The 10,312-nt window shown below is 38.3% G+C and overlaps 1 protein-coding gene and 1 long non-coding RNA gene across 2 annotated transcripts; one reads left to right on the forward strand and one right to left on the reverse strand.

The window, feature by feature from the left end:
* Positions 1 to 2,687: 2,687 nt before the first annotated feature.
* Positions 2,688 to 3,937, forward strand: LOC149716513 (uncharacterized). The gene is made up of 3 exons (XR_016371630.1): positions 2,688 to 2,876; positions 3,179 to 3,272; positions 3,351 to 3,937. It is a non-coding gene; the product is annotated as an uncharacterized LOC149716513 (long non-coding RNA).
* Positions 3,938 to 8,457: 4,520 nt separating this feature from the next.
* LOC149716514 (uncharacterized) lies at positions 8,458 to 9,675 on the reverse strand. Its single transcript, XM_089844883.1, has one exon. It carries the CDS (start codon positions 9,673 to 9,675, stop codon positions 8,458 to 8,460), a length of 1,218 nt encoding a protein of 405 aa, XP_089701009.1.
* Between the last annotated feature and the right edge of the window lie 637 nt (positions 9,676 to 10,312).

Here is a 10,312-nt window from a genome sequence, read left to right on the forward strand (position 1 = left end):
CAATGAGAAACAATTACCTCCAATAGAGTGCTTCCATAATGATCTAAGAGATGAACCCCTTAGTCAAGAGGACAACGTCCACGCTCAAAACGTGTGGCAATCATTCAATATTAGGGATTTAGGTTTATATTTATATACAGGGTGTATCTGAAATGGACGTAGGAGCGAAAGTATTTGGGTTCCTGGGGCCAATATAAGGCGAAACTGTGGTATGACATTTTGTCGTACGCCAACCCATTTGGAAGTTACTTGAACCTAACACTTGCTAGTTTGCATAAATCACAGCATGCTGACTTCGTCTAAAACAGTGGGAATTAAGTTCAAGATAGGATGATTATTGCAAATTAGTGGTTGCCAGCTAAAACAAAAAAGATATTTAGATTTTCTGCTTTTCAATTTTCATTGATTAAATTTAAATTTAAGTTAGTTTAATTTTTAATTTTCGAAACTATTCCAATCTATTCCAATCTGCGATATTTTAGCATGGATATTCGCTGTAAAGAATCAGTTTATGATCTTAACACCTTTAAAGCTATTTGGTCTAATTTTCGAGGTGGTTGTAAAACAAAAGGTACCCAGCCTTGTGTGATGTAACAAGTTAAGTTGGAAAGGACTCTCACACTAATAAAAGAAATGACCAGATGAGCGATTACTGGTAATTAAGTTACAAGACGACCGATTACTGGTAATTAAGTTACAAGACGACCGATTACTGGTAATTAAGTTACAAGACGACCGATTACTGGTAATTAAGTTACAAGACGACCGATTACTGGTAATTAAGTTACAAGACGACCGATTACTGGTAATTAAGTTACAAGACGACCGATTACTGGTAATTAAGTTACAAGACGACCGATTACTGGTAATTAAGTTACAAGACGACCGATTACTGGTAATTAAGTTACAAGACGACCGATTACTGGTAACTAAGTTACCAGACGAGCGATTACTGGAAATTAAGTTAAAAGACGAGCGATTACTGGAAATTAAGTTACCAGACGAGCGATTACTGGAAATTAAGTTACCAGACGAGCGATTACTGGTAATTAAGTTACCAGACGAGCGATTACTGGTAATTAAGTTACCAGACGAGCGATTACTGGTAATTAAGTTACCAGACGAGCGATTACTGGAAATTAAGTTACCAGACGACCGATTACTAGTAATTAAGTTACCAGACGAGCGATTACTGGAAATTAAGTTACCAGACGACCGATTGGTGATAATTAAGTTACCAGACGACCGATTACTGGTAATTAAGTTATCACAAGACCGATTACTGGTAATAAAGTTACAGACGACCGATTACTAGTAATTAAGTTACCCGACGACCGATTACTGGAAATTAAGTTACCAGACGAGCGATTACTGGTAATTAAGTTACCAGACGAGCGATTACTGGTAATTAAGTTACCAGACGAGCGATTACTGGTAATTAAGTTACCAGACGAGCGATTACTTGAAATTAAGTTACCAGACGACCGAATACTAGTAATTAAGTTACCAGACGAGCGATTACTGGAAATTAAGTTACCAAACGACCGATTAATGATAATTAACCATTTCAACTTTTCAAGGAACTGCAAAAGGTTTACAGGTCAGGTTTAGTAATTAAATTTTATATTACAGGGAAGTTTAAAAAAAAAAATTGAGCTGGGCCAAGATCATCCCCTTCGTATACACAAAAACAGATGCATGATAAATGCGCCAAGCAAAGAAGAATTGATACTTTTGCATGAAAGTAGATTCAAATGAAAATAAATGATCCCATAAGTTTTTCAACACATCCCACTATGTCTAATCTCCCTTGTCATTCCACCTACCAAGAGAGGGGTACAGTATATAGCCAGCTCTGAAACAGCTACAGGTGTTTCCACCCCCCCCTCCCCGAAATAGGGGACTTTATAGAGCTATCTTAGTTCTCAGTTGTGAAGTCAGTGCCTAGGTAAAACGTCACCTTAGCTTGACATTGGGGGGCGGGGTGTAAGGGCTCCATTCAGTCCAAGCAATAGGGTTGAACGCAGGATGGCTATTGAACTGATCTCTTATCTCCTGCCTTTCAGATATTGCTCCCCAGGGACCTCTCTTTCTGTAAAATAAGTACATAGGGATTTACCAGGATGGCTGGCGCCAGGGTTGGAAAATTTCAAATTGTATTTGAGTTGTAAAGTGGTTGGTAGATAGGTTTTCCTTAAATTTTACTACTTTACTTTTTTATCTTCTATAATGAATTTAAATGAAGTTAATTCGTGGGACGCCACTAATGTGTGTAATTGTAAGTCGTTATGTCTATCCAAAAAATGCCCATGCAAAAAGGGTAGTAAGATCTGTTCCGAACTCTGTGGCTGCGGTGTCGTTGGGGGAAAACAGCTAACTTGTTTAAATAAGTCGAAATGTAAGGAACCTCGGTCATCCCGCTGTACTGAGCCTGAGATCAGTGAGATGACTGACATTGATTTGGAGGATGAAGATGAACTCCAATACTGTCCATCCGAAACAGAAACTTCTTCGGAAGATGGTGGCATTGACGAAGTTAGTTTAAACTGGATTATTATGCATAGCAAATGTGCAAGTAAAAACGTATTAATCTAATGATGAGCCTCCTAGGCAAAAGTTTAAAATTACAGTAGTTGTAAGTATGAATTTTTTGTATTAGATAAGGGTAGTGGAGTTTTTGGTCCTTGTTAATTACATCCTTGTAACTAGAAAAAAAAGTCTTGGATAGTCAAAAGGCCAGTATTGTAAAACGTGGGCGACCAAAGAAAATTTTTAAAGCACCCGGGGACTTGAGGATGGCAAAGGCTTTTCAGGATATGCCCCAAAACGAAGAGGGTATGGCACAAACAGTGGCCCAAATTGATGAAAACCTGAAGGTACTAAATATATTTAACATGATTTTGTTTCACTTTTACTCATAATGAAGCCCATTCTTTGAATTTAATGAGGCCATAATTTCGCGTAAAGGGGGATAAGAATGGGAAAGGAAATGCTACTGGCTGTGTAAATGAAAGTTTAGCGCCATTGGCGACACCTGTGAGAAAACACGAGCTATATGGAGAGGGGTTTGTTTCAGAGAACTGTTTCAAGGGGTCAGATGAGCTTGTCAAAAACGGCCTACTCTAGGAACAAAAATATTCTGTGAGGAGTAGGTTATAATATTAAACAATTTTTTTAGGAAAGAATCAATGGTCTGGATAGACGCACGCTGGAGGAGTTTGCCCTCCAATTATCAAAGATGGTGCCAGAATCCACTTCCATTTTAAATAAGAGTAATGCAATTTTTATTATTTCTATAAGACTATCAACTAAAGCCCAATTTTTATGTTTCTACTTTGAATTTTTTATAGTCCTTTATCCAGAAGAATCTGAAGATTTGTATGAAAGTACCAAAGACTCTGGTGACTTGATAACCTGCCAAGCCAATTGAAGGCCTTGCTGCTCGAGATGGCCGCAAGAAACGGAGGTCGGAGAGAAAGTCTGTCCGAGTGAAGGCCCCAACTAAATCGGATAAACCAACTGAAGACAGGTGGTGTGTTTGTGGGAACTGTCGCAATATGCCGCTGGAGGTAGAAAATGTTTGTTGCGGCCATGTGGAAAATTGTATTTCGAACAGTTTTCAGTTCCAAATGCTGTGTTTGGAACCGATTGTGATAATTTTAATGATGCGCCTACGCTACCAGTACTATCGGCATCGTAATGACTTAGTCATGGGGAATGACAATAAACGGTTTGGGGCGTATTGCAACTTCGCTTTATGGCAGTATGGCTATTTGGGAGTTGGCAATAGGCGCGTGCTCCCCTCTTGCTGCGTTACACGTATACGTACGGAATTCCCTTCTGTAGATGGCCTCTACCAAGGGTTTTTGAATGGGGTATTATTTGACTTGGGATTCTGAGTCAAACTCATTCATTAAACTTAAGATATAACTTTGAATCATTGTTTTATTAGTAGCATCTAGTACTAGTAGGGTTAACAGCAGTGTCGCCTTCTGGCGGTATGGATTAAATAACTGGTTTCAGTCTTGCGACAAGAACTTGGACAAGAACTTGGAGGAATACGGCGATACTCGCAGTGGTAGCGCCATCTAGAGGTAGGAATTTTGAAATAACTTTTCCTAGGTCTTTCTTGAAGCACCTTCCGAACTTGGAGTGGAAAGGGACAAGAACTTGGAGGAATACGACAAGAACTTGGAGGAATACGGCGATACTCGCAGTGGTAGCGCCATCTAGAGGTAGGAATTTTGAAATAACTTTTCCTAGGTCTTTCTTGAAGCACCTTCCGAACTTGGAGTGGAAAGGGACAAGAACTTGGAGGAATACGGCGATACTCGCAGTGGTAGCGCCATCTAGAGGTAGGAATTTTGAAATAACTTTTCCTAGGTCTGTCTTGAAGCACGTCCCCAGTAGCACAAGCCTTCCGCAAAACAGTCGGTTAAAGGTCGAATAGTCGGTTTACGGTCCAGTCGGCTGTACCATGCGTATTCCGACACTTTTCCCACTCATGGAGCCGACTACTTCTTTTAGTTGCCAATGCCGACATCTATCTGACAGTTGGAACTGAGATGGTTTAAAGTAGACTTGCCTACCGTCTAGAAAATTCCAACTTATTTTTTGCCAATTGATTACCGACTCTTTCGCGCTAGTCGTTATTGTGACGTTTAACAAGAGTAAATGTAAAAGCAAAGTTATACTTATGCCGTTTAGTAACCGACATTTAGCCGACAGTTGGAACTGAGATGGTTTAAAGTAGGCTTGCCTACCGTCTAGAAAATTCCAACACATTTTTTGCCAATTGATTACCAACTCCCTCGCGCTAGTCGGTATTGTGACGTTTAAGAAGAGTAAAATTAAAAGCAAAATATTCTTAGGCCGTTTAGTAACCGACATTTATCCTACAGTTGGAACTGTGGTGTTTTGAAGTAGGCTTGCCTACCGTCTAGAAAATTCCTACTTATTTTTTTCCAATTGATTACCAACTCCTTCCCGCTAGTCGGTATTGTCACGTTTAAAAAGAGTAAAATGATAAACGAAGTTGTTGGTAGGCCTTCTTTTTCCGTGGGACGGTTTTTTTTTTGACTTTTACTATTCAGCATATGCCACCAAAATATTTTTGTTAAATATTTAACTTATACTATATTTCGACCCACAATTAGAAGTTGATAATACTATATTTTTGGCAACACTAGAAACATAACCTTTCAAAAAACTGCAAAGCAAGAAAACACATCTGATTTTCTAGTTTGAATTTTCCCTCCTGTAATTTCTCGGGTCAGGTGACACGCCTCTGTTCTACTGGCGTAACTTAGTTAACGCCATGCACGTCATCATCGAAGAGGGCGCTGCTAGTGCGAAAGCAAGTCAGCCTTTCCAGTATCTCTGACGCTGCTGAGTCGTTAGAATGTTTAAACGAGATTTTTGTGGTCGAAAATGATTAGTTCTAGGCTTGCTAACTTTCATCGCTAAGGTTCTTGGTCACACTATATAAACTAGAAACGTCTTCGTTTGTCACGTAAGGTTTGAATTTTGTTATTGAATTATCAATTTATCTACCTCTTAGAGCCAGGTTTATGCATAAGCCTTTGCTTCTTACCTAGCTTCTCATCTGCTGGGAACCACACCCCTATAAAGTGAAACCAAAACTTAAACGTTTATGTATACCTTCAGTTTCTTTGTTTGAATATAAAAGAAGCAAGTGTTTTGGGGCACTTGCAGTTCAAAAACCTTATATATTAAGTATTTTAGAGATTTTTGGTTGTGAAAATAAAACTGAATTCCAAAATAGATCTCAATTTGTTTTAGTTACAGAATTTTTATGCGGTTTCAAACATTTTAAGAGAAAAATGTGTGAAATAATACCCTTTAGAATTGTATGTTTTTCTTTTTCCTTAAAAAATCTGGCAGCGTATAATAATATTTTTCATTAAGATTTTTGTTTTTAAGAGATAGTAACTGGCCACATCGAAGATATTAACAATGAATATTAATAAATGCTTTAATTTATGTAAATATTATACTCGCCCTGAAAAAGTTTACTTTTCGTTGAAACCAATTAGCTAGGCAGCTAATATTTCCATTAGACTAGTCGTGTAATATCGAATACATTGTTTAATATTTGAAGTTGTTATAATTGACCTGCATGTTACTTGAAATATTCAAAGTACAAATTCTAAAGTGATTTTCGTTGAAAATGTATTAAAGAAATTTCAATACTAGGTATCAGTATCCTTTACTATAAGCGAATGAAGCCTCGAGTTAAGGCTTGATCGTCTTAAAACCGTCGGGCCTCGAGTTAAGGTTTGATCGTCGCAAAAGTGTCGGACCTCTTGCTGACAGGCGGTTAAGTCGACTCTAAAAAGTGTTGTATGAGGGTCGTATTTCATTCGTGTCGTAACAGTCGGTAAACCAGTGGGCCATCGTCCCACCGGGCGGACATTTCGATTCTCAAACCCTTACTCTACCTGCCCTTTACCGACGATTTACCGTTCCTATACTAAAAAGCCGCGAAATCGTCGGATTGAGTGCGGCTTTATGTAGGCATAATGACGCCGACATATAGTCGGCCAACAGTCGTTTTATAGTAGCCTCAAAACAGTAGGAAAACCGACGGGCCGTCGTCCCTCCAGGCGGACATTTCGACTTTCAAACCATTTCTCTCCCGACTTATCAGTGACTTTTTACCAACTCGTCGGTAACACACAAGGCCGACCATGTAGGCCCTACGTCGGCAGTGCTACTAGGGACCTTGCGAACTTGGAGCGGAAAGGGACATGTCACATTTCCCACTTTATTCAGAAGGGGAAGTTGAAAATCTACATACAACATTGCAGAAAGTTGTTTTGAAGTCTTACAAATTCTATTTGTTGTACTCAGTCTGCAAAAAAATCGCAGACTTGGTTTTGTCCATTTATTTCAGTACTTGAACCTCACTCGTAATGAGGTTCCTCGCCAAGAGTCTAAAAAAGAGCTAGACTTATTTTGGACAGATGAGGTGGGTGTCAAGTGGGATTTTATGATTTAGTTTGGCCATGGAGCAAGTCAGGAGGGTCGACAGTTGACTCTGGCAGTTTCCGTAAATGTCCAGTAGAGGCACGGCAGAAGCGGCTTTAGGTTTCCTACGGAACATAATTAGATGCGCGGGGGCGAGGGATTAGTATCCCCCGTTTTAACTACGAAAAAGGGCGCCATGGTCACATTTCGAAAATCCGTTACAATAGGCCAAAGCTAGAGTCGACCCTCCTGACTTGCTCCATGGTTAGGCTGTATTTTACTGTGCGTAACTATAGTTTCAACCGGAACCTTTATGATGTGGATTCCAAAAAAAACAAAAATTTGTTAACATTTTCAATAAAGAACTAATATATTTGAGACAAATGAGCGTGTGTGACATACTTATTTGTGAAGCAAGAGGGACTAGCTAAATGTAGTTAATATTTAATAATAACATTCTCGCTGCTGATATTACAATCAGTACCAGCGTGGGAAATAAGGCAGTGGCACAGGGCAAATGACCAGTTTGAAAATTAAATCGGAGGGGGGTCAGTTGTCCACAGGACCACTAAGAAAATTCAAGGGTTTCCAGAGTCCAGACATTAGCTCATATATTTTAATTATCCACTTCTTCAATTTAGCAGACGACGCGCCTGGCCAGTGATCATGCACCAGAGTGACCAGACCACCAGAAACGGAGAAATGATTTTTGAACTAAACTGATCTGAATTGCTATATATTTATATTGGTGCTATACTGGAAAGAAAATCAGGCTCAAGGGGTAGAGTCGATGTAGGAGATATCCCCTTTAAAGCCTACGTATAATGAACACTAGATCCAAACATTTTCTAAATTATTATTTTAAAACTTAGGATTATAAGAACAAAATAGTAATAAATCAGCAAATTATGACATAATAAAACCAATTGCTTATATTTATTAATTAATTTATGTTATATTCATCATGAAAATACTTTAAGCCAGCCGTTTTACTATACTAAACGCTACAAAGAGGAAGAGACGTCTTCCTAACCCAAACCTAACCTAACCGTAATTTTTTGGAAAAAGTATATTATTCGAGAAGTCAATGAAGATAAACATCAATATTTTGGAAAAGGCGTAACATTGTTAAGTGATTTATAAAATATTACTAACCAAACCAAACCTAACCTAACCGTATTTTTTTGGAAAAGGCGTAACATTGTTAAGTGATTCATAAAATATTACTAACTTAACCAAACCAAACCTAACCTGACCGTAATTTTTTGGAAAAGGCATATTATTCGAGAAGTCAATGAAGATAAACATAAATATTTTGGAAAAGACGTAAAATTGTTAAGTTTCTATAAAATATTACTAACCTAACCTAACGCTTAACCCATACCCAAATAGTCAAGTCCAATTTTCACTTTTTCTGTATGCTATTATATTCAATTTTATTTGGCACAATTATATATGTTAATTATGTTACTTTTTACATAAGAATTTAGTGTGGAAATTGCCAGCTACACATTCAAGTAACCTAACGGCTATTTCTATTTTATTTTTCGATGGGTTTTTAACATTCTCACGATAATTATTAACCGCGTTGCTGTATCTTTTGTTGATATTTTTATACGCTAAACTAACTTCGTGCAAATCTTTTCCCACATCTTTATCTAATTTGCGGTTCGTGTACTCAATTTGCAATTTTCGGACTTCTTCAATAAAAAGAAATAGTGCTGGCTTTGTGTTTAATTTCAAATTAAACTTGTTATGGAAACCTTCCAGGTGGGTATTCGTTCGCATTTGAAAATTTCCGAAGTGGTTCCACATTTCTGTTGGGTGTAAGCAGTTGTCCATCCAAGTCTCAACCATGTAGTTTAAAAACAAAACAACATTAGGGTTTTCATGACGACAATCCTTTTCTATTTCGATCCAAAGTGCAGTGTGTTCTTCAACGGTAACCAAGGCAAAAACCATCAATCGACGAATAATTTTTCGAACGACATCGTCCTGTTTATAAACCACCGATAGCCCCTTTGTACTTGCGGCACGCCAAATTGCCTGGCTATAATGGAATAGGCATCCTCGAATGATCGCATCCGGAAAAACGACCTTGAGAGAAGATATCATGGATGCCTCGAAACCAATTTGGAAACTGGGGGGCGAAAACGAAAATCCTCTAACTGAAGCTGCTTCTCTGACCAGGCTTAAAAACCGCTTGTAGACCAAAGCCGAATGTCCAGGAAGTAAACCATATACAAGTGGCAACATTATACCGTTATAATAACCGTGAAGGACATATAATTGGGGGAACTGTCTTGGGCAGGCATAATGGGTGCCATCCATAAAAACACATGACGACTGGCATAAGATTTTCATAAACTTATCAGTGGCAAAAGCGATTATTCGATCATCTATTCCATCGTCAACAAGTAAAAAGTTCTCACTCTGTTCCCCAACGGCAAGACGCGTCCATTCCTCAGTAAGTATTATATCTCGGTGGTGGGCTGGATTATTTGGTAAGCGCTTATTCTGTTCCCTGTACAGGGCTGACCGTACGGATTTAAACTCAGGAAAAATAGAATGAACCTCCATTAGACTCAATCCATCCTCCAACGCCTGTTTTTTAGCTTCATAACACACGGTGTTGAAAACCTCCCGAGGTGGTTTTCTAGTATCATCTTGTTGCATGGCTCTCATCATCTATTCTTTAGCTCTTAGCTGTAAAATACCCTTAAGGTGGGTTTCCAAACACGCTTGAACAGGTAAAAGATTGAGCTCAAGAAAATTTCAAGTTTACGCTTAAGCTCCATTTCGAAACTCGCTTTTTAAGTAGCGTGCGATTGAAAAGTAGCCCGCATGCGCTTGAAAATCGCGTCAATCTTGTATCTGTCGTGAGTAGATATTTGCTTGAGCTTAGACAGTTCAAGCTTGACGTCACAGACGTTTTGGTCAATGAGGATCAAATTTCATATGGCCAAGGCCCAAGTTTTTATAAGTTCGGACTCGAAGTCTCGGATTGAGAAAGTGAAGATGCCTACACAACGCGAATTGAAAAATTAATTAAAAAGTAAGCAGGGAAATAAAGAAACGGCGGTGGTGAAAGAAATACTTATCTAGTTATAAATAAACCAGCAATTTGGGATAGACAAAGAAAATAGATACTGTGAATGGCACTGCAAATTTATTGCAACTGAAATGAAATTATCAAGTAGGTTCAATATAGTTTTATTTAGGTATTTTGCTATTCAAATAGCCTTTGAAAGTTTGAGGGCATGTGTAAATCTATAGGCGTTTATTTTTGTTGGTTTGAACTTTGAAATTAGTTGATAATACA

The sequence above is a fragment of the Phalangium opilio genome, unplaced genomic scaffold (genome assembly GCF_054372755.1).
Source record: "Phalangium opilio isolate 3A_F unplaced genomic scaffold, DU_Popi_V2 ptg000009l_1, whole genome shotgun sequence".
Lineage (NCBI taxonomy): Eukaryota > Metazoa > Arthropoda > Arachnida > Opiliones > Phalangiidae > Phalangium > Phalangium opilio.